Source organism: Triticum aestivum, chromosome 5A (assembly GCF_018294505.1).
Source record: "Triticum aestivum cultivar Chinese Spring chromosome 5A, IWGSC CS RefSeq v2.1, whole genome shotgun sequence".
In the NCBI taxonomy this organism is placed as follows: domain Eukaryota; kingdom Viridiplantae; phylum Streptophyta; class Magnoliopsida; order Poales; family Poaceae; genus Triticum; species Triticum aestivum.
This window is the reverse complement of record NC_057806.1, coordinates 233,212,776-233,236,572: the sequence shown is the minus strand read 5'-3', so window position 1 is coordinate 233,236,572 and position 23,797 is coordinate 233,212,776. Positions and strand designations below refer to the sequence as shown.

General features: G+C 45.8%; 1 protein-coding gene across 1 annotated transcript; it reads right to left on the bottom strand.

Annotated features, from left to right (window-relative positions):
* Positions 1 to 19,311: 19,311 nt before the first annotated feature.
* On the bottom strand, positions 19,312 to 22,897 carry LOC123101283 (uncharacterized). The gene is made up of 2 exons (XM_044522802.1): positions 22,441 to 22,897; positions 19,312 to 19,517 (listed from the first exon to the last, which is right to left on the bottom strand). Exons 1-2 carry the CDS (start codon positions 22,895 to 22,897, stop codon positions 19,429 to 19,431), a joined length of 546 nt encoding a protein of 181 aa, XP_044378737.1. The 3' UTR covers positions 19,312 to 19,428.
* Between the last annotated feature and the right edge of the window lie 900 nt (positions 22,898 to 23,797).

Here is a 23,797-nt window from a genome sequence, read left to right as displayed (position 1 = left end):
TCGAAATTTCTCCGGTTCCATGTTATTCGGAATGAGTTCGTTAACAAGACTTGATCAACCTTGTTAGTGGATTCCTTTTGATGATCATGAGATGGATGAAACTAGAAGGCACAACCTTCTGTACCCCACTTTTACTTTCTGTTATTTATATTAAATAAAATAAAAATAAATATTTTTCTGTCTGTTATCTGATTATCCGTGCAATATAAAAATACCTCGAAAATAAAAGTTCTCCAAATGCCCTGAAATTTAAATATGATTTTTTCTAGAATATTTGAGGATTTATGGAACTGAGAACACACCAGGGGGTCAACCACCTGCCCACGAGGGTGGAGGGCGCGCCCACCCCTCTAGGGCGCGCCCCCTGCCTCGTGGGCCCACGGTGGCCCTCCTCCACTTATTCCTGCACCCACACACTTCATCTTCCTCCCACAAACACGAGTAACCAGCTCAAGCACGAGTTCTAGCTCATCTTGCTGCCATTTTCGATCTCCTTGCTCAAAGCACCTCTCACAAAACTGCTTGGGGAGATTGTTCCTTGGTATGTGACTCCTCCATTGGTCCAATTAGTTTTTGTTCTAGTGCTTTATTCATTGCAAATTTTGTTGCTTAGGTGACCCTGTTCTTGAGCTTGCATGTCAAATTTATATGGTCAAAAGTAGTTTTGATGCATGATATAGGCCCTAGGCACTTGTAGGAGTAGTTGCTATCAATATTATTGAGTTTGGTTTACTTTTATTTTGAAGTTACTAAAAAATTTCAGAATTTTTCAGAGGAAGAAATATGCTTAGGAAAATGTTCCAAGGTGGTTCTTCAAGGAAGCAAGGACCCAGGCTTGCAATGCGTGATGCTGATGAAGAGCCACCAATAGACGCTCCAGTGCGTCCTTGTGAATGGCCTTCTGAGAACTTTATGGATCGAGCGGGAATTAAGGAAGAATTTAACGCATATTTGCGTAACGCTGATCTTGTGAGCTTCGAGGAAGAGAAGTGCAGCCAGTATCACTATCTCACCAGTACCTTTGTGAGGAGGTTTGAATTTTCAACTTCACGTAATTCTCCAACTGTCCCGTTTGATCTTTATGATAAATCTTACACTATGGACTTAGAGGATTTTACCACTGCATGCAAACTTCCACAATGGGGTAGTATAAGGGATCTTCGCAAATCTGAATTTAGAGATTTTCTTGCTAGAATAACTGTGAGAGAATCCAGAGATATTAGACAAGCTACCATAGGGAGCATTCACTTTCCTGCTATACATTATTTTGCTCTCTTCATAGGTAGATGCATTAATGGTAAAGATGAGGCATGTCACATGTGTGTCCCTGATCTTAGTATTCTTAGGAGTGCTATGTTAGGAGACAAATCATATAATTTGGGAGCCATTATGGCACGTTGGTTGCATCTTAATAGACTTAATGGAGATTTCTTTGGTGGAATTTATGCAACCTGCATCGCTAATTTTCTTGGTATAGCCATACGCGAAGATGATATCGAATTACCTCCTGCTTATCTAGATTTTAATGCTATGGTTCACCACCAGTTTGTCAAGAGGAATGAATCACCTCTCCAGTATCGACTAATCTTTTACAGACACCATGCTGCCCGTATTACTCTCCCTGCTCCTGCCTTCTTTGATTATTAGGCAAGAGGAGGATATACTATTACCAGAGAGGAGGCAGATGAGTACAAGAGGAGAGAGGAGGTCGCTCGTCGCCATGCTGCAGCTCAGCAGGCGATAGCCACTACATCGCAGTACGACCCCAGCTACTATTATGGATATCCGCCAGGCCAGCCGTGGCCATAGACCAACTTAGGCCGAAAGCCTAAGCTTGGGGGAGTACGTATTTCCCACCGACATTACATTTATGCTCACACACTCATTGCTAGATGTCGGTGCTCATACTTTTTCATTGTATCATCCATGCTAGTTTATTTTCCCTTTTGTGCTTTCTTCTTGTGTGTTTAATAAACCTTAAGAAAAACAAAAAAAATTAGTTGTAGCTTTTAATTAATTTACTTTCCATGCTTGTAGTAGTAATTAAAAAGAAAACCCAAAAAGATTTCCTGTTCTTCTTTTGCTTCTTGGGAACTTTCCCGTGTAAATAGTTTTATTTCTTTTCTTTTCTTTGGGGGTCGATAGGAGAAGACCATAATTAAATTGTTGAAGTGGCTCTTATATGCATTATTGTTGATCTGACAAAAGAGCCCATATTGCCTTGTCTTCTCCTGTTTATTGAATGCCTGTAGATTCTAGTTTAGTCCAATGCACGCGCACTATTACGATTATTCACATCGTTCGGTCGTGCAAGTGAAAGGCAATTATGATGTTATATGATGGACTGGCTGAGATGAGAAAAGCTGGTATGAACTCGACCTCTTTTGTTTTTGTAAATATGATTAGTTCATCGTTCCTGATTCAACCTATTATGAATAAACATGTTTGCAATGACAACTAGAGATCATAGTTTCTTATACCATGCTTGATTAGCTATGAGTTATAATGGTTTACCTTGCGTGCCAACATGCTATTGAAATGGTTATGATGTGGTATGATAGGGTGGTATCCTCCTCTGAATGATTTAAGTGACTTGACTTGGCGCATGTTCACGCATGTAGTTGAAACAAAATCAACATAGCCTTCACGATATTTATGTTCATGGTGGATTATATCCTACTCATGCTTGCATTCGGTGTTGATTAATTTTAATGCATGTTCATGACTGTTGTCGCTCTCTAGCTGGTCGCTTCCCAGTCTTTTGCTAGCCTTCACCTGTACTAAGCGGGAATACTGCTTGTGCATCCAAATCCCTTAAACCCCAAAGTTATTCCACATGAGTCCACTATACCTACCTATATACGGTATCTACCTGCCGTTCCAAGTAAATTTGTATGTGCCAAACTCTAAACCTTCAAATAAATATCTGTTTTGTATGCTCGAATAGCTCATGTATCAACTAGGGTTGTCTGTATCTTCCATGTTAGGCGGGTTATTCTCAAGAGGAGTGGACTCCGCTCCTCACTCACGAGATAAATGGCTGGTCACCGGGATGCCCAGTCCCATGCTTTATGCAAACTAAATCAAAATAATTGCAAACAAAACTCCCCCTGGGACTCTTGTTAGTTGGAGGCACTCGTTGTTTCGAGCAAGCCATGGATTGATGCTTGTTGGTGGAAGGGGGAGTATAAACTTTACCATTCTGTTTGGGAACCGCCTATAATGTGTGTAGCATGGAAGATATCGCCATCTCTTGGTTGTTATGTTGACAATGAAAGTATACCGCTCAAAATATTATTCACCTCTGTTTCAAAACCGAGCTCTGGCACCTCTACAAATCCCTGCTTCCCTCTGCGAAGGGCCTATCTATTTACTTTTATGCTGAGTCATCATCCTCTTATTAAAAAGCACCAGTTGGAGAGCACCGCTGTCATTTGCATTCATTACTGTTAGTTTACATTGAGTATGACTTGACTGGATCTCTTTTACCATGAATTACAATGTCTAGTCAGTCCTTGGTCTTTAAAGGTGCTCTGCATTTATATTTTGCGGTCTCAGAAAGGGCTAGCGAGATACCATCTTGTTATAGCATATTATGATTGTTTTGAGAAAGTGTTGGCATCCGAGATTTATTATTATGCTCGCTAGTTGATTATGCTATTGATATGAGTAAACTTGAGACCTATGCGTTATTGTGAATGTGGTTAGTTATAATCTTTGCTGAAAACTTGAATGCTGGCTTTACATATTTACAACAACAAGAGCAAACAGAGTTTGTAAAAGTTTTTCTTTATCACTTTCAGTTTGTCAACTGAATTGCTTGAGGACAAGCAAAGGTTTAAGCTTGGGGGAGTTGATACGTCTCCAACGTATCTACTTTTCCAAACACTTTTGCCCTTGTTTTGGACTCTAACTTGCATGATTTGAATGGAACTAACCCGGACTGACGCTGTTTTCAGCAGAATTACCATGGTGTTATTTATGTGCAGGAGCAAACGTTCTCAGAATGACCTGAAACTTCACGGAGCCACTTTTCAGAAAATAAGAAAAATACCTGCCAAAGATGAAGGCCAGGGGGCCCACCACCTTGCCACGAGGGTGGGGGGCGCGCCCCCTACCTCGTGGGCCCCCTGTTGCCTCTCCGACTCCAACTCCACCTCCATATATTGAGTTTCAGGGAGAAAAAAATCAGAGAGAAGAAATCATCGCGTTTTACGATACGGAGCCGCCGCCAAGCCCTAAAACCTCTCGGGAGGGCTGATCTGGAGTCCGTTCGGGGCTCCGGAGAGGGGAATCCGTCGCCATCGTCATCATCAACCATCCTCCATCACCAATTTCATGATGCTCACCGCCGTGCGTGAGTAATTCCATCGTAGGCTTGCTGGACGGTGATGGGTTGGATGGGATCTATCATGTAATCGATTTAGTTTTGTTGGGGTTTGATCCCTAGTGTCCACTATGTTCTGAGATTGATGTTGCTATGACTTTGCTATGCTTAATGCTTGTCACTAGGGCCCGAGTGCCATGATTTCAGATCTGAACCTATTATGTTTTCATCAATATATGAGTGTTCTTGATCCTATCTTGCAAGTCTATAGTCACCTATTATGTGTTATGATCCGTTAACCCCGAAGTGACAATAATCGGGATACTTACCGGTGATGACCGTAGTTTGAGGAGTTCATGTATTCACTATGTGTTAATGCTTTGTTCCGGTTCTCTATTAAAAGGAGGCCTTAATATCCCTTAGTTTCCGTAAGGACCCCGCTGCCACGGGAGGGTAGGACAAAAGATGTCATGCAAGTTCTTTTCCATAAGCACGTATGACTATATTCGGAATACATGCCTACATTATATCAATGAACTGGAGCTAGTTCTGTGTCACCCTAGGTTATGACTGTTACATGATGAACCGCATCCGGCATAATTCTCCATCACTGATCCATTGCCTACGAGCTTTCCATATATTGTTCTTCGCTTATTTACTTTCCGTTGCTATTGCTATCATCACTACAAAATACCAAAAACATTACTTTTACTATTGTTACCTTTTGCTACCGTTACCACTACTATCATATTACTTTGCTACTAAATACTTTGTTACAGATATTAAGTTTCCAGGTGTGGTTGGCTTGACAACTCAGCTGCTAATACTTGACAATATTCTTTGGCTCCCCTTGTGTTGAATCAATAAATTTGGGTTGAACACTCTACCCTCGAAAACTGTTGCGATCCCCTATACTTGTGGGTTATCACAGACCAATGGGGATTTTCCACGTGTAAAATTCTCAATGGCCAGAGGAACCATGTGTTGGCTTACCGTTGGGACAGATGTCAACACGTGGCACGGCCCAACAGAGGGCCATTCCGGTGAAAAGGCCGGCCCGTTTGACTTGGTCAAAAGGTAGCGGGCCGGCCCACGGAAAGCGTGTTAACGGCTTGTTCGCATATAGCCCATTTACAGTCCGCTAACTCACGGCCCGTTACGACCTTTCCAAATTAGGCCTAGTAGCGTCATCTGGGCCGGCCAATATGATTCCAGCCTACTGTAACTTCCGGCCCATGTATGGCCCATGACATCTTTTGGCCCATACAAAGCCCTTTGTAACTTTGGGCCCATTAAAGGCCCGAGATGAAACTGGCCCAAAATGAACAGTGTATCGCTTTATACACATTAACAGTCCATTATTCCGTTGGCTATTTCCAGCCCGTGTTAACTTTCGGCCTTCTGAGGGCCCATTTATTCTTGGGCTCATTTCCAAAATCCGGTTACTTACGGTCCGTTACTGGCGTGTTTGCTCGAAATTCACTGAAACGGAAATAAATCGACATTTCGGCAAAACTTAAAAGGTCATGCCAAAATTATATATATATGACTTTGAATCATGCATTATTTATTTTATAACCCTTTTGCTAGTTATACCGAGCAGTCGGTCATGAAGGTGAGTGGATGGAAGGTGGAGCGGTACATGCAATCTGAGGTGATGGCCATGTATGCAAATAATCGAACTAGGATTAGATGTTCATGTGCAAGATGCAAGGAAGGACTCCTTTTGGACCCTTTTTATCATGGCACTTTGAAGGTGCACCCGCTGATGAATGGTTTCATGGATGGCTATACTCAGTGGATAAGTGAAGAAGATGATGATGATGAGGACGTCCACATGGCAGGGAATAATGACATGGGGCTAGACGAAGAGATGACCGATCGAAAAGAAGATGATGGCGCCGGACATGTTGGCGGGGAAGAGTCCGTAAATGACGACGGCAGCGGAGAAGATTCCGGACACGGCGAAGAAGAGTCCGGACATGTCGAAAAGAGGCAGCGGTCACGCCACAGTCTTCGATGCTACTAAGTGCAGTCGTGCAGGACCCTCATGTTCGAGACCTCCTTCGCAAGAGTACGACTAGCGAGAGAGCAGCTTCTAGAGAGGAGGCCGAGCTGGAGCAACTTGAAGTAGACTCGAGGACTCCATTTTATGACGGTTGCGATTGTCGGTGTAAAAACCGGCGGATCTCGGGTAGGGGGTCCCGAACTATGCGTCTAGGATCGATGGTAACAGGAGATGGGGGAAACGATGTTTACCCAGGTTTGGGCCCTCTCTATGGAGGTAATACCCTACTTCCTGCTTGATTGATCTTCATGAATATGAGTATTACAAGAGTTGATCTACCACGAGATCCTATGGCTAAACCCTAGAAGTCTAGTCTATGTGGGTATGGTAATGAGTATATGCGTTGTCCTTTCCGCACTACCCCCTTCGGTTTATATAGACATCGAGGGGATCTAGGGTTTACATGGAGTCGGTTACATAAGAAGGAATCTTCGGTCGCCAAGCTTGCCTTCCACGCCAAGTAGAGTCCAATCCGGACACGGTGCAGTCTTCAGTCTTCATGTCTTCACAGCCCATCAGTCCAGACCATATATAACAGGCCGGATGTTCGAGGACCCCTTAGTCCAGGACTCCCTCAGTAGCCCCTGAACCTGGCTTCAATGACGAGGAGTCTTGCACGCAGATTTGTCTTCGCCATTGCAAGGCGGGTTCCCCTTTATCCGAACTCCAAGATAGTATTGAGATGCGACAATAGTATCCAGACCTGCCATATACCACACACAACCACAGAGAGAGTATATATATTTTCACACGAGTTCCGTCTGCTGACAGCTCTTCACAACATGACATTACGTCTGTTCGGTCACAACCTTGAACCGCTCTTTGTCTTCCACTCCACATTTTGACACGCGGTTGCTATTGGCACATCCTGTCAAAGCAGAGATTGTGTCCCCTTATCGCAGGATTCTCGTCAATGTGGGCATGGGTAACCCAATCATGTCATTTATATAGCCCTTGGGAATAGGCGAGTTTTTAGGACGAGTGGGGAGGCGCTTGATATTCGCGGCCTTTATAAAGGGATAAGGACACTCTCCCTTTACCCTCACCCTTCTTCATCTTCAGTCCTTTCGTCCTCAAGCTCTAGCGCCCAAGTTTTAGCTTTCCCTCGTTCGAGAAAGCACTCCGGTCATGTCCGGATCTGGAGCTGGAGGCAAGTGGATGGCCTCCTCCGTTGAGGAGAAGGACATCACGGATATCCGGGAGGCCAGCTACTTAGCAGGGAAGAAAATAGATAGCGTATTCGGGTTCGTCTCATTTTTCTGGTCAACTTTCATGTAGAAAACTTTTTCATCGGAGCTACGGTTTATTTTCTATGATTATCCAAAGTTTTGAAAGATTTCTGCAATTATCGGAATTATCTTAAATTCGAAAAATAAAAGTGCTGATTCTTTTTATACCTAGACTACGCTAGCCAGAGTAGCAAGAGTCAAAGACAAGTGGGGCCTGGGTCAAAGTCAACACAGTCAAACTGACTGGTCAACAAGGTCAGTGGGACCCAGCTGTCATAGTCACATGGGCAACTTAAAAGAATTAACTAATTTAGTTAGGGGGTGGGTCCTGCTGTCATAGACAGAACCTGAATTAGATTCATTTAATTCAGTTAATTAAGCAAAGTGGCCCTCACGTCATACTCTACTAGTTGAACTAGCTAGGCAATTAGACTAATCTAACTTAGTACAGTATATTAGACACGGCCAACCCCATGTGTGCACACACGCATAGCACGGGAGCCACGGGCCATGGCTACGGCCAGTCGGCCACTACCCAGGTGAGCGCGAGCGCTACCAGGGGAGGGCGCCGGCTCATGTGGGTGTGGGTGTGGACGCGCGTGCGCGGCGCGGCTGGGGTGCACGCAGGCGGGTACGACGTCGGGTGCGGGCGGCAGCGGCGCATCAGCAGTAGCACGGCAGAAGGAGCGTAGCAAGTACCAGTGGTAGCAGGCAGCAGCATCAACAGAGCAGCGATAAGAGCATCAGCAGGGCAGCGGGCAACAGGCTTCAAGAGGCAGCAGCAGTACAAGAGCGGGGCACGGCGGCAAGCGCAGGTCGGCCCAGGGGAGTAGCGACGCGGTTGCGTGTGGGTCGCAGCTGGGGCGCGGCCACGCGTAGGAGCAGGCACGTACGCGTACACTGGGGCTCGAACGCGGCAATGGAAGAGGACAACCAATCTCGGGGACGAGGGCAAACGACAACAAATAAAAGGATGGGTAGGGGATTTGGCGTGGCTCACCGAGAGGAGGGGCGGAGATGTGCTCGGGACTGCCAGGGTGGCACACTTGTGCAAATCGACGATGAGGCAGCTGTAGATTCCGGCGAGGGGGACGGGCATGGGCGGCGATGCAGGGGGTTTCAGCCTCGATCTCGTGGCGCCGAGGACGGAGAGGACGCCTACATAGCTTAAAGAACTTGAATCGAGGGCGTCACAGCTGACAGGGAAGGATCTGGCGTACAAGCATGACCTGGATCACATCCACGAGCTTGATCTTCCGGGTTATCATATTCTGGAGGCAAGTTTGGAGCCCCGTGATCTCTTCCAAAGATCCCCAGGTCAGGCCCTTCTCTTGCCAGGTGGTAAGCCGCATCAGGGCTCCAGATCAGAATTCGGGAGCCGCCTCCCAGTTGGCGTCACGTGGCTCGGTGATGTAGAACCACCCCGATTGCCATCCCTTCACCGTCTCTACAAAGGAGCCTTCGAGCCAGGTGATATTGGGCATTTTGCCCACCATGGAACCTCCGCACTCGGCCTGTTAGCCGCGCACCACCTTGGGCTTTACATTAAAAGTCTTCAGCCATAGGCCAAAGTGAGGTGGGATGCGGAGAAAGGCTTCGCACACAACTATAAATGCTGAGATATTGAGGATAAAGTTGGGAGCCAGATCATGGAAGTCTAACCCATAGTAAAACAACGATCAACGGACAAATGGATGAAGAGGGAATCCCAACCCGCGGACGAAGTGTGTGAGAAACACGACCCTCTCATGGGGCTCGGGGGTACGGACGATTTGCACTTTTGCAGGGAGTCAGTGAGAAATCTCCTTGGCTAAGTAGCCGGCACGATTGGGTTCAAGGCAAAATGATATGATGAGGAAGATCGACGTAGGCTTAGCTCATCATCAAAAATTGTGCTCCGGGAAGGACCAGGCAGCACAGTTAAAATTTAGCACGGTAATGATATAGCCTATCAGGCTAGGAATGACTTGAAGGATTATTAAACTCGTAAGGAACACAAGTTCCTTAGAGTTATAGAATCGGAGTGTGGAATTTATTCAACTATCGGTGTTCTCGAGTGACTAATAACTCAGAACCCGGGGAAATCTGAAATCGATGAGAAGCAATACCAGATGAAGACTCGTAGGAAGCAACACGGTTCTTTGTTAATCTCAAGATATCAGAGGGTAATACTCGATGGAAGATCAAAATAGAGATTGCGAAGATGCATTTATCTACAGAAGACAAGTTCTTTAACTTGTGTGAGAAATGGAATCAAAGGGGAACAATCATGGTCAGAACCACGGTTGCAAAAGATCAAATCCTAGATATAAGATGATCTTATACCAAGGGGATAATTAATTTTAAGAGAATTTTCCATGATAAGATCTACATCGTGTCCATGGGCATGAACACAAAGTTCAAGGTCGACTCCCACTTCTTCAATGCAAATCATTTCATTTACTTCTCGCTTTCGATGAAGTTGTAGTGTTGAAATGTTATCTGAGAAAACACCAGAAGAGTATGACTCGTGAAAACTCTCGGGTGCACATGGATTAAGGAAGGCATAGGTTCAACCCATAGGGGCATCTTGGGAACATATACCACAAACTCCACGAGTAAAATAACACAAGCTTGAAGGTAGAGCATGGTTGAGAAGACAGAGGATACAATTTACCAAAGGCATTATGTATCCGAGGAAAGGCTCAAAAGGTTATTCAATATGAAGGACGTTGTCGGATAAAATCCAACAAAGGATCTGGCTGTCCACATAGGATTTGATGTGAGTATCTGTACTCAACCAGAAGAAGAAAGAAGGCAAAGACTTCGGATTATAGAAACATCTGAGTAATTTGATGCTTAAATGCAAAAAATCATGATTTAAAAAATAGAAGATCAGAAGCAGACGCTCTGATCAAAAGATAAGTAAGTTGAATAGCCTTAGGGATACAATCAACGGTAATTTGATTGGTCGAGAAACAGCTCTTGGTCAAATGACGTCCAAGCCGAAAGGATAAATTCTATGATCCGACTGAGGATTGCAAGCATCCGCAACATATTGAATCAACCGACTCAAAAGGATAGTGGCAAAGGATGCCAATAAGATTACTAGACTTATGGGATTATCCGTAATGTAAGCAAGTAAGAATTTTAAGAACAACAGGCTATTGAGGATTATCGAAAGATCGAATAGTATTTCAAAGACTTTTTTGAAAGTTAAGAACAACTGGGGAAAAACAAACCCTCGATATGTGTGAGGATTAATTTGTAGGTGTATTCAGGCGACAAGGAACTGCAAGGCAGTAGGCACAAAGGATTCTCGGAACAACGACAAGTATTTCGTGGTATCTTGTAATAACCAGACCAACGGGAGAATGATTGTATGAATGACAAGTGTACGTGTTCATCCATAGGGGTTTATCGATGGAAGGGAATTGCAAAAGCGATGGGCACAAGGGTCTCGGCAAAACATCAAAAAGTATCTTCGGAATCTTCTGGTGAAGCAGGCGATCATCGGTAATGTCGGGGCTCTCCGGGAGAAAGTGGGTATGAGAACCTAATGTCAGAGTTAGCAAATTAATTTAACCCGAATAGAAGAGAGATCAGAGTCCCAGAGTATAGACGAGGAGTAAAAGATCCTAATACGACCCAATGGTGACTTCGGCCCGTAAGAGACACAGCCATGTTAGTAAAAGTTTTTTTTCAGTGACTAGACTCAACTTCGGCCAAGGAGTTGGAAAGGGGGCTACCTACAGGCAGTCAGCTCTGATACCAACTTGTGACGCCCTCGATTCAATCGTACACTAATCATACACGCAAATGTGTACGACCAAGATCAAGGACTCACGAGAAGATATCACAACACAACTCTAGACACAAATTAAAATAATACAAGCTTTATATTACAAGCCATGGGCCTCGAGGGCTCAAATACATAAGCTCGAAAACACAAGAGTCAGCGGAAGCAACAATATCTGAGTACAGACATAAGTTAGACAAGTTTGCCTTAAGAAGGCTAGCACAAAAGCAACAACGATTGAAAAGGCAAGGCCTCCTGCCTGGGAGCCTCCTAACTACTCCTAGTCATCAGCGATCTTCACGTAGTAGAAGGCATCCTCCGGGTAGTAGTAGTCATCAGTGGCGTCGTCTGGCTCCTGGGATCCGTCATCTAGTCGCAACAATCGGGTATGGGGAAAAAGAAGTAGCAAAGCAACCGTGAGTACTCATCCAAAGTACTCGCAAGACTTACATCAGATCTAAACTAAGTATGCATCTGTATCAAAGGAATGGGTTGTATATGTGGACTAAACTGCAGAATGCGAGAAGGGAAGAGGAAAGCCTAGCCTATCGAAGACTAGTATCTTCTGGAAAACACCATCTTGCAACAACAGGAGGGGGTAGAGTAGCATAAAGTACAGTAGCAGTAATGTTATCAACCTCGGCCAGAGATCCTTTCTCGACTCCCTGCGAGAAAGCAATCCCAGAGCCATACTATCCAAGTGCCAACACATTCCAAATCTCATCACCATCCAGTGCTCATCACAAGTATCCAGTTCTAGTTCTATCGATCGGGATACAACTCCAAGTGTCTGTTACCGTAGGACAGGCTATCGATAGATGTTTTCTTCCATACAGGGGTGCACCAACTTACCCACCACGCTCGATTAACTCCGGCCGGACACACTTTCCTGGGTCATGCCCGGCCTCGGCCAAACAATACGCCGCAACCCGACCTAGGCTTAATAGAGAGGTCAGCACGCCGGACTAAACCTATGCCCCCAGGGGTCATGGGCCATCTCCTCGAAAACTCCTACACGTTGCGAACGCGGTCGGTGAGCAGACCTAGCTACCTCCTTCAACAAAGCAGGAGCTTACGCAGTCCAACCCGGCGTGCGCCGCTCAGTCGCTGACGTTTATTAAGCTTCGGCTGATGCATACGACGCAGAACGCCCATACTATGCCCACGTGATGGTTAGTGCTATCAGGCCAGAGGCCCCTCGGATCAAATATCCAAATCGTAGTGGATTAGGAACGCACAGTGACGAGCAGAGACTCACGATCGATGTGACCACGTCGCCCCGTCTTGAGTACTAGCGGCAAGGGCTAAGAATGCCCGGCCACGCCTCATAAGTATCTCGCGGGCACCTTCCAGGTCAACCCGACTCCACATCACTCGCTATTAAGCTCGCGCGGGTACCCCTCAGGGTCGACCCGTCTTTAGTAATATGGTTCAGTGTAAAGTCATAGTAACCATAGTAACTGTGTGTCTAGCACCAAAGGGAAAACCCGAGGAATCACCCCCGGTGAATTCCGCTCGATGTTGTCATCAAGGTGAACGTAAGAGGATCCACCCTCGAGGTTCACGTTTGATGGGTTGCACGACAGAGCCATAACGGAAGTGGTTAAGGAGGAAATCACCCTCGATGACCTCGACCGTATAGCTACACTACGGAGATCTCATCAGGAGTGATGTAAGAGGTTCCACCCTCGGTACTCGATGGTAACTCTGCAGAGTCGTACAACTAGGGGGGGTGATGTGCGGTGTCGGGGCCTGGACGTCGATCACATTGTTCGAGTCATAGAACATAAAGTGAGGCAACTGGGACAAGGTGGGGTCATTGATGGATCTCTAACCAACCTATACTAAGCAGTTTAGGATAAGCAGGTAAGGTATGAAAGCAGGTAACAACAACAGGCTATGCACCAGAGTAGGATCATACAGAAAGCAGTAGCAGTTCTAATGCAAGCATGAGAGGGAAAGAAATGGGCGATATCGGAATGCTCAAGGGGGGTTTGCTTGCCTGGAAGCTCTGCTGTAAAGGAAGAAGGGTCGTAGGAGACGTAGTCGATCAAAAGGGCATCGGCAGCGGTCTCGGGGTCTACCGAAAAGAAGTAAAGGAGGGGGAACATAATAAATAACAAAGCATCAAAGCATGACAGATCAAAAACTTTGCGTTGGGGGTGACCTAACGCGATGCTACACGTTGCAGACGAAGTGAGAAAATAACTGGAACATTTTCCCGGTTTTGGACATCTGTCAGACAGATGAACCGGAGGGAAAGGTTCCATGTTTGCAGTAATGGAGACATCTCACAGGTATTTGGATAGCGTATTCGGGTTCGTCTCATTTTTCTGGTCAACTTTCATGTAGAAAACTTTTTCATCGGAGCTACGATTTATTTTCTATGATTATCCAAAGTTTTCAAAGATTTCTGCAATTATCGGAATTATCTTAAATTCGAAAAATAAAAGTGCTGATTCTTTTTATACCTAGACTGCGCTAGCCAGAGTAGCAAGAGTCAAAGACAAGTGGGGCGTGGGTCAAAGTCAACACAGTCAAACTGACTGGTCAACAAGGTCAGTGGGACCCAGCTGTCATAGTCACATGGGCAACTTAAAAGAATTAACTAATTTAGTTAGGGGGTGGGTCCTGCTGTCATAGACAGAACCTGAATTAGATTCATTTAATTCGGTTAATTAAGCAAAGTGGCCCTCACGTCATACTCTACTAGTTGAACTAGCTAGGCAATTAGACTAATCTAACTTAGTACAGTATATTAGACAGGGCCAACCCCATGTGTGCACACACGCATAGCACGGGAGCCACGGGCCATGGCTACGGCCAGTTGGCCACTGCCCAGGCGAGCGCGAGCGCTACCAGGGGAGGGCGCCGGCTCATGTGGGTGTGGGTGTGGACGCGCGTGCGCGGCGCGGCTGGGGTGCACGCAGGCGGGTACGACGTCAGGTGCGGGCGGCAGCGGCGCAGCAGCAGTAGCACGACAAAAGGAGCGTAGCAAGTACCAGTGGTAGCAGGCAGCAGCATCAACAGAGCAGTGATAAGAGCATCAGCAGGGCAGCGGGCAACAGGCTTCAAGAGGCAGCAGCAGTACAAGAGCGGGGCACGGCGGCGAGCGCAGGTCGGCCCAGGGGAGTAGCGACGCGGTTGCTCGCAGGTCGCAGCCGGGGCGCGACCAGGTGTAGTAGCAGGCACGTACGCGTACACTGGGGCTCGAACGCGGCCATGGAAGAGGACAACCAATCTCGGGGACGACGGCAAACGACAACGAATAAAAGGATGTGTAGGGGATTTGGCGTGGCTCACCGAGAGGAGGGGCGGAAATGTGCTCGAGACTGCCAAGGTGGCACAGTTGTGCAAATCGACGATGAGGCAGCTATAGATTCCGGCGAGGGGGACGGGCATGGGCGGCGATGCAGGGGGTTTCGGCCTCGATCTCGTGGCGCCGAGGACGGAGAGGACGCCTACAGAGCTTATGGACACGCCGTCTTGGCGAGATGCGGCCAACAGCCACAAAAACGACGAGGCGGCGGCGACCATGTCTCTGGCACGAGCTGTTGGGATGAAAGCGGCACAAGGGAGAAGGGAGGGAGGAGCTAGGGTTGTCCGCGGGGTCGAGGGCAGGTCTTGTAGGTCGCCGGGGTGCGGCAGATGGCCGGCACGTGGCCATCCGCGTCCACGAGCGGCTGCACGGCGTCCGCCGTGCCCTCTGTGAACAGAGGAAGGAGATAGTGCGGTTGGGCTGACGGGACCTCCTAGCCACATGGGCCTAGTGCATGTAGTTTAGGTTTGCTTTCTCCTTTTAAAAAAACTCTCTCAGTTGCTAATTGTTTTGGTACAAAATGACTTTTGTAAATATGGTATTTAGGTCAACAAATACCATGCAATATTTGGCACTGCTATAAAATGGTAGGAGTAATATTTGAAGTCATTTGATTTTTGAATAATACAAATGGATTAAAGTGGTTGTTTTGGGCACTTATTTAGATAGGTTAGGGTAAATAATACTTCAAATAATATTGGTTTCGACATGAGAAATACTTAGAGATTATTTGCAACCCAAAGAACAATTTTGTTGGACAATATGAAGAAATATAAAATTGACTCTCAATTTAAATTTGAATTTGAGTTTGATTTTGAGCAAGTGGCACTTAAGCTTGAGGAACATGATGACTTGGCAAGATTAGAGGGGAGATTATTGTAGCATGATTCTCGGGATGTTACAAATCTTCTCCACTATAAGAAATCTCGTCCCGAGATTTAAGAGGTGGAGTAAGGAAAAAAATTACAAAATCTAATGGATCTTCTCATTCCTATTTGCTCTTCTCGAAGAAGTTGATACCTTTGATTGATGTCTTCATTTCTCTGCATCGATGTATCATGTTGATGTTGTCGTTCTTCCTTTAGGATCTTCGCCGAACTTACGAAAGGATAATTGGGGAAAAACTCTATAAGGACGGGTTGTAACAGGATTGAGCATCGGACAGTTAACTCATGGGAAGAAGCATACGTATCTCTCGAATTGAAACTTAAGAAGATATCGAGAGCAAAGTAAGAAGGTACCATGAGAAGTTTCAAGCGGTTAGGTGATCGTTCGATGTCTGAAGCAACGTGCGGCGAAAGAGGTCTAGAGCAACGAGATTGACTATTGCGTCTGATACCAGATTTGATGATCTCTTGGAAGGTGGATTGTGAATTACATATGAAGCCAAGCATGAGGAATAACTTTTAGAAACAAGGGTGTACAGGAGAGTCAGATTTCGATCCTGTGGAACTGTGGGTTATGGGCCCACCATGCGGGTTAAGAGTAGGAAGAGTGGTGACATCTCATACGGTCATGGTAGCAAGGCATGTCAGAGGATAGCATGTCGCTTATGTCGGCAACAACGTCGGTACCAAGGGCGAGGGACGAAGAGAACCATATTCCTGCTCGTAAAAATGAGGCGGACCAATAGGCAAAGTTCTCATCCATCGGTGGTTACCAGAATGTTTTCAACGGTAGTAATAGGGTCTCTTACTGATAGAGTTATACACCGAGGTGTCTACATAAGCAGAGAATTATTTCTGCTTAGATCATATAGATCACAAGAAAGGTTAAACAAGACAATGGAAAGGAAGATGTAATTATCAGATTAAACAGAACAATGGAAAGGAAAATGTGTTTAAACACATATTTCAGGGGTATACCCTTCCCAAGGACAAGCAGAGCATGATATCCATGATAGGATAGAAGTATAAAACCATTTAGGTAAGGGGAAAGGAATTTCATGACATTACCCATACAACGGTGTTTGGATAATTGATAAAGAAAATTTAGTATCGTGCTTCAAATGTTCTTATTGAAGATCGGATTACCACAGACATGCTTCGACATAGCATTGACATGGTTTTCAAGCAAAGGTCAGGCTTTGGTTACACAAAGGATCCATTGGAAACAACTTAGAAAATAAGCCATACAATTTCAGCAAGGAAAAGATGAGGGTGTGGCCGACGGGCTCAGCAACAATCCATCGACATGTCAAAAAGGATGTATTACCAAGATTATATGAACAAGTTTGTGTTCGGGAAGGCAAGAATGTTGTCGATGATAACACAAGTCATTGAGGGGCAAGGATTGTATTTCTCATCATGAATTCGATTGATATCCTGGAAGAGCTCATAATGTTGATGATGATCACGACACATTTGTCGAGAGATTTTATGAAGATGTAATCGATCGGCGATGACATCAAGTCAAAGGAATGATGAAGCGAAAGGTTATTGGAACAAAGGGTACGACACAAACTCGAAATCGAGCTTGATGTTCAAGGCAAAATGATATGATGAGGAAGATCGACGTTGGCTTAGCTCATCATCAAAAATTGTGCTCCGGGAAGGACCAGGTAGCACAGTTAAAATTTAGCACGGTAATGATATAGCCTATCAGGCTAGGAATGACTTGAAGGATTATTAAACTCGTAAGCAACAAAAATTACTTAGAGTTATAGAATCAGAGTGTGGAATTTATTCAACTATCGGTGTTCTCGAGTGACTAATAACTCAGAACCCGGGGAAATCTGAAATCGATGAGAAGCAATACCAGATGAAGACTCGTAGGAAGCAACACGGTTCTTTGTTATTCTCGAGATATCAGAGGGTAATACTCGATGGAAGATCAAAATAGAGATTGCGAAGATGCATTTATCTACAGAAGACAAGTTCTTTAACTTGTCTGAGAAATGGAATCAAAGGGGAACAATCATGGTCAGAACCACGGTTGCAAAAGATCAAATCCTAGATAAAAGATGATCTTATACCAAGGGGATAATTAATTTTAAGAGAATTTTCCATGATAAGATCTACATCGTGTCCATGGGCATGAACACAAAGTTCAAGGTCGACTCCCACTTCTTCAAGGCATATCATTTCATTTACTTCTCGCTTTCAATGAAGTTGTAGTGTTGAAATGTTATCTGAGAAAACACCAGAAGAGTATGACTCGTGAAAACTCTCGGGTGCACATGGATTAAGGAAGGCATAGGTTCAACCCATAGGGGCATCTTGGGAACATATACCACAAACTCCACGAGTAAAATAACACAAGCTTGAAGGCAGAGCATGATTGAGAAGGCAGAGGGTACAATTTACCAAAGGCATTATGTATCCGAGGAAAGGCTCAAAAGGTTATTGAATATGAAGGACGTTCTCGGATAAAATCCAACAAAGGATCTGGCTCTCCACATAGGATTTGATGTGAGTATCGATACTCAACCAGAAGAAGAAAGAAGGCAAAGACTTCGGATTATAGAAACATCTGAGTAATTCGATGCTTAAATGCAAAAAATCATGATTTAAAAAATAGAAGATCAGAAGCAGACGCTATGATCAAAAGATAAGTAAGTTGAATAGCCTTAGGGATACAATCGACGGTAATTTGATTGGTCGAGAAACAGCTCTTGGTCAAATGACGTCCAAGCCGAAAGGATAAATTCTATGATCCGATTGAGGATTGCGAGCATCCGCAACATATTGAATCAACGGACTCAAAAGGATAGTGACAAAGGATGCCAATAAGATTACTAGACTTATGGGATTATCCGTAATGTAAGCAAGTAAGAATTTTAAGAACAACATGCTGTTGAGGATTATTGAAAGATCAAATAGTATTTCAAAGACTTTTTTGAAAGATAAGAACAACTGGGGAAAAACAAATCCTCGATATGTGTGAGGATTAATTTGTAGGTGTATTCAGGCGACAAGGAACTGCAAGGCAGTAGGCACAAAGGATTCTCGGAACAACGACAAGTATTTCGTGGTATCTTGTAATAACCAGACGAACGGGAGAATGATTGTATGAATGACAAGTGTACATGGTCATCCATAGGGGTTTATCGATGGAAGGGAATTGCGAAAGCGATGGGCACAAGGGTCTCGGCAAAATATCGAAAAGTATCTTCGGAATGTTCTGGTGAAGCAGACGATCATCGGTAATGTCGGGGCTCTCCGGGAGGAAGTGGGTACGAGAACCTAATGTCAGAGTTAGCAAATTAAGTTAACCTGAATAGAAGAGAGATCAGAGTACCAGAGTATAGACGAGGAGTAAAAGATCCTAATACCACCCAATGGCGACTTCGGCCCGTAAGAGACACAACCATGTTAGTAAAAGTTTTTTTTCAGTGACTAGACTCAACTTCGGCCAAGGAGTTGGAAAGGGGGCTACCTACAGGCAGTCAGCTCTGATACCAACTTGTGACGCCCTCGATTCAATCATACACTAATCATACACGCAAATGTGTACGACCAAGATCAAGGACTCACGAGAAGATATCACAACACAACTCTAGACACAAATTAAAATAATACAAGCTTTATATTACAAGCCAGGGGCCTCAAGGGCTCGAATACATAAGCTCGAAAACACAAGAGTCAGCGGAAGCAACAATATCTGAGTACAGACATAAGTTAGACAAGTTTGCCTTAAGAAGGCTAGCACAAAAGCAACAATGATCGGAAAGGCAAGGCCTCCTGCCTGGGAGCCTCCTAACTAGTCCTAGTCATCGCCGGTCTTCACGTAGTAGAAGGCGTCCTCCGGGTAGTAGTAGTCATCAGTGGCGTCGTATGGCTCCTGGGATCCGTCATCTGGTCGCAACAATCGGGTATGGGGAAAGAGAAGTAGCAAAGCAACCGTGAGTACTCATCCAAAGTACTCGCAAGACTTACATCAGATCTAAAATAAGTATGCATCTGTATCAAAGGAATGGGTTGTATCTGTGGACTAAACTGCAGAATGCCAGAAGGGAAGGGGAAAGCCTAGCCTATCGAAGACTAGCATCTTCTGGAAAACACCATCTTGCAGCAACAGGAGGGGGTAGAGTAGCATAAAGTAAAGTAGCAGTAATGTTATCAACCTCGGCCAGAGATCCTTTCTCGACTCCCTGCGAGAAAGCAATCCCAGAGCCATACTATCCAAGTGCCAACACATTCCAAATCTCATCACCATCCAGTGCTCATCACAAGTATCCAGTTCTAGTTGTATTGATCGGGATACAACTCCAAGTGTCTGTTACCGTATGACAGGCTATCGATAGATGTTTTGTTCCCTGCAGGGGTGCACCAACTTACCCACCACACTCGATTAACTCCGGCCGGACACACTTTCCTGGGTCATGCCCGGCCTCGGCCAAACAATACGCCGCAACCCGACCTAGACTTAATAGAGAGGTCAGCACACCGGACTAAACCTATGCCCCCAGGGGTCATGGGCCATCTCCCCGGAAACTCCTGCACGTTGCGAACACGGTGGGTGAGCAGACCTAGCTACCTCCTTCAACAAAGCAGGAGCTTACGCAGTCCAACCCGGCGCGCGCCGCTCAGTCGCTAACGTTTATTAAGCTTCGGCTGATGCATACGACGCAGAATGCCCATACTATGCCCACGTGATGGTTAGTGCTATCAGGCCAGAGGCCCCTCGGATCAAATATCCAAATCATAGTGGATTAGGAACGCGCGGTAACGAGCAGAGACTCACGGTCGATGTGACCTCGTCGCCCCGTCTCGAGTACTTGCGGCAAGGGCTAAGAATGCCCGGCCATGCCTCGTAAGTATCTCGCGAGCACCTTCCAGGTCAACCCGACTCCACATCACTCGCTATTAAGCTTGCGCGGGTACCCCTCAGGGTCGACCCGTCTTTAGTAACATGAGTGTAAAGTCATAGTAACCATAGTAATTGTGTGTCTAACACCAAAGGGAAAACCCGAGGAATCACCCCCGGTGAATTCCACTCGATGTTGTCATCAAGGTGAACGTAAGAGGATCCACCCTCGAGGTTCACGTTTGATGGGTTGCAAGATAGAGCCGTAACGGAAGTGGTTAAGGAGGAAATCACCCTCGATGACCTCGACCGTATAGCTACACTACGGAGATCTCATCAGGAGTGATGTAAGAGGTTCCACCCTCGGCACTCAATGGTAACTCTGCAGAGTCGTACAACTAGGGGGGTGATGTGCTGTGTCGGGGCCTGGACGTCGATCACGTTGTTCGAGTCATCGAACATAAAGCGAGGCAACTGGGACAAGGTGGGGTCACTGATGGATCTCTAACCAACCTATACTAAGTAGTTTAGGATAAGAAAGTAAGGTATGAAAGCATGTAACAACAACAGGCTATGCATCAGAGTAGGATAATACAGAAAGCAGTAGAAGTTCTAATGCAAGTATGAGAGGGAAAGAAATGGGCGATATCGGAATGCTCAAGGGGGGCTTGCTTGCCTGGAAGCTCTGCTGTAAAGGAAGAAGGGTCGTCGGAGACGTACTCGATCATAGGGGCATCGGCAGCGGTTTCGGGGTCTACCGAAAAGAAGTAAAGGAGGGGGAACATAATAAATAACAAAGCAACAAAGCATGACAAAGCAAAAACATTGCGTTGGGGGTGACCTAACGCGATGCTACATGTTGCAGACGAAGTGAGAAAATAACTGGAACGTTTTCCCAGTTTCGGACATCTGTCAGACAGATGAACCGGAGGGAAAGGTTCCGTGTTTGCAGTGATGGAGACATCTGATAGGTATTTGGATAGCGTATTCGGGTTCGTCTCATTTTTCTGGTAAACTTTGATGTAGAAAACTTTTTCATCGGAGCTACGGTTTATTTTCTATGATTATCCAAAGGTTTCAAAGATTTCTGCAATTATCGGAACTATCTTAAATTCGAAAAATAAAAGTGCTGATTCCTTTTATACCTAGACTGTGCTAGCCAGAGTAGCAAGAGTCAAAGACAAGTGGGGCCTGGGTCAAAGTCAACACAGTCAAACTGACTGGTCAACAAGGTCAGTGGGACCCAGCTGTCATAGTCACATGGGCAACTTAAAAAAATTAACTAATTTAGTTAGGGGGGTGGGTCCTGCTGTCATAGACAGAACCTGAATTAGATTCATTTAATTTGGTTAATTAAGCAAAGTGGCCCTCACGTCATACTCTACTAATTGAACTAGCTAGGCAATTAGACTAATCTAACTTAGTACAGTATATTAGACAGGGCCAACCCCATGTGTGCACACACGCACAGCACAGGAGCCACGGGCCATGGCTACGGCCAGTCGGCCACTACCCAGGCGAGCGCGGGCGCTACCAGGGGATGGCGCCGGCTCATGTGGGTGTGGGTGTGGACGCGCGTGCACAACACGGCTGGGGTGCATGCAGGCAGGTACGGCGTCGGGTGCGGGCGGCAGCGGCGCATCAGCAGTAGCACGGCAGAAGGAGCGTAGCAAGTACCAGTTGTAGCAGGCAACATCATCAACAGAGCAGTGATAAGAGCATCAGCAGAGCAGCGGGCAATAGGCTTCAAGCGGCAGCAGCAGTACAAGAGCGGGGCACGGCGGCGAGCGCAGGTCGGCCCAGGGGAGTAGCGACGCGGTTGCGCGCGGGTCGCAGCCGGGGTGCGGCCACGCGTAGGAGTAGGCACGTACGCGTACACTGGGGCGGCCAAGGAAGAGGACAAGCAATCTCGGGGGACGACGGCAAACGACAACGAATAAAAGGATGTGTAGGGGATTTGGCGAGGCTCACCGAGAGGAGGGGCGGAGACGTGCTCGGGACTGCCAGGGTGGCGCAGTTGTGCAAATCGACGAAGGCAGCTGTAGATTCCGGCGAGGGGGACGGGCATGGGCGGCGATGCAGGTGGTTTCGGCCTCGATCTCGTGGCGCCGAGGACGGAGAGGACGCCTACAGAGCTTATGGACACGCCGTCTTGGCGAGATGCGGCCAACAGCCACAAAAACGATGAGGCGGCGGCGACCACATCTCTGGCACGAGCTGTTGGGATGAAAGCGGCGCGAGGGAGAAGGGAGGGAGGAGTTAGGGTTGTCCGCGGGGTCGAGGGCAGGTCTTGTAGGTCGCCGGGGTGCGCCGGATGGCCGGCACATGGCCATCTGCGGCCACGAGCGGCTGCATGGCGTCCGCCGTGCCCTCCGTGAACAGAGGAAGGAGATAGTGCGGTTGGGCTGACGGGACCTCCTAGCCACATGGGCCTAGTGCATGTAGTTTAGGTTTTCTTTCTCCTTTTAAAAAAAAAAACTCTCTCGGTTGCTAATTGTTTTGGTACAAAATGACTTTTGTAAAATATGGTATTTAGCTCAACAAATACCATGCAATATTTGGCACTACTATAAAATGGCAGGAGTAATATTTGAAGTCATTTGATTTTTGATTAATACAAATGGATTAAAGTGGTTGTTTTGGACACTTATTTAGATAGGTTAGGGTAAATTAATACTTCAAATAATATTGGTTTCGACATGAGAAATACTTAGAGATTATTTGCAACCAAAAGAACAATTTTGTTGGACAGTATGAAGAAATAGAAAATTGACTTTCAATTTAAATTTGAATTTGAGTTTGATTTTGAGCAAGTGGCAGTTAAGCTTGAGGAACATGATGACTTGGCAAGATTAGAGGGGGATTATTGTAGCATGATTCTCGGGATGTTACAAATCTCCTCCACTATAAGAAATCTCGTCCCGAGATTTAAGAGGTGGAGTAAGGAAAAAAATTACGAAAATCTAATGGATCTTCTCATTCCTATTTGCTCTTCTCGAAGTAGTTGATACCTTTCATTGATGTCTTCATTTCTCTGCATCGATGTATCATGCTGATATTGCCGTTCTTCCTTTAGGATCTTCGCTGAACTTACAAAAGGATAATAGGGGATAAACTCTATAAGGACGGGTTGTAACAGGATTGAGCATCGGACAGTTAACTCATGGGAAGAAGCATAAGTATCTCTCGAATTGAAACTTAAGAAGATATCGAGAGCAAAGTAAGAAGGTACCATGAGAAGTTTCAAGCGGTTAGGCAATCGTTCGATGTCTGAAGCAACGTGCGGCGAAAGAGGTCTAGAGCAACGAGATTGAGTATTGCGTCTCAT

Excerpts from the sequence above, each read along its gene's own strand:
- LOC123101283 (XM_044522802.1), bottom strand. The coding sequence starts at position 22,897 with ATGTGGCTAGGAGGTCCCGTCAGCCCAACCGCACTATCTCCTTCCTCT. Across the intron at positions 19,518-22,440 it reads CGTCTCCGCCCCTCCTCTCG|ATGACGGATCCCAGGAGCCA; the intron begins GTGAGCCTCGCC and ends TGTTGCGACCAG.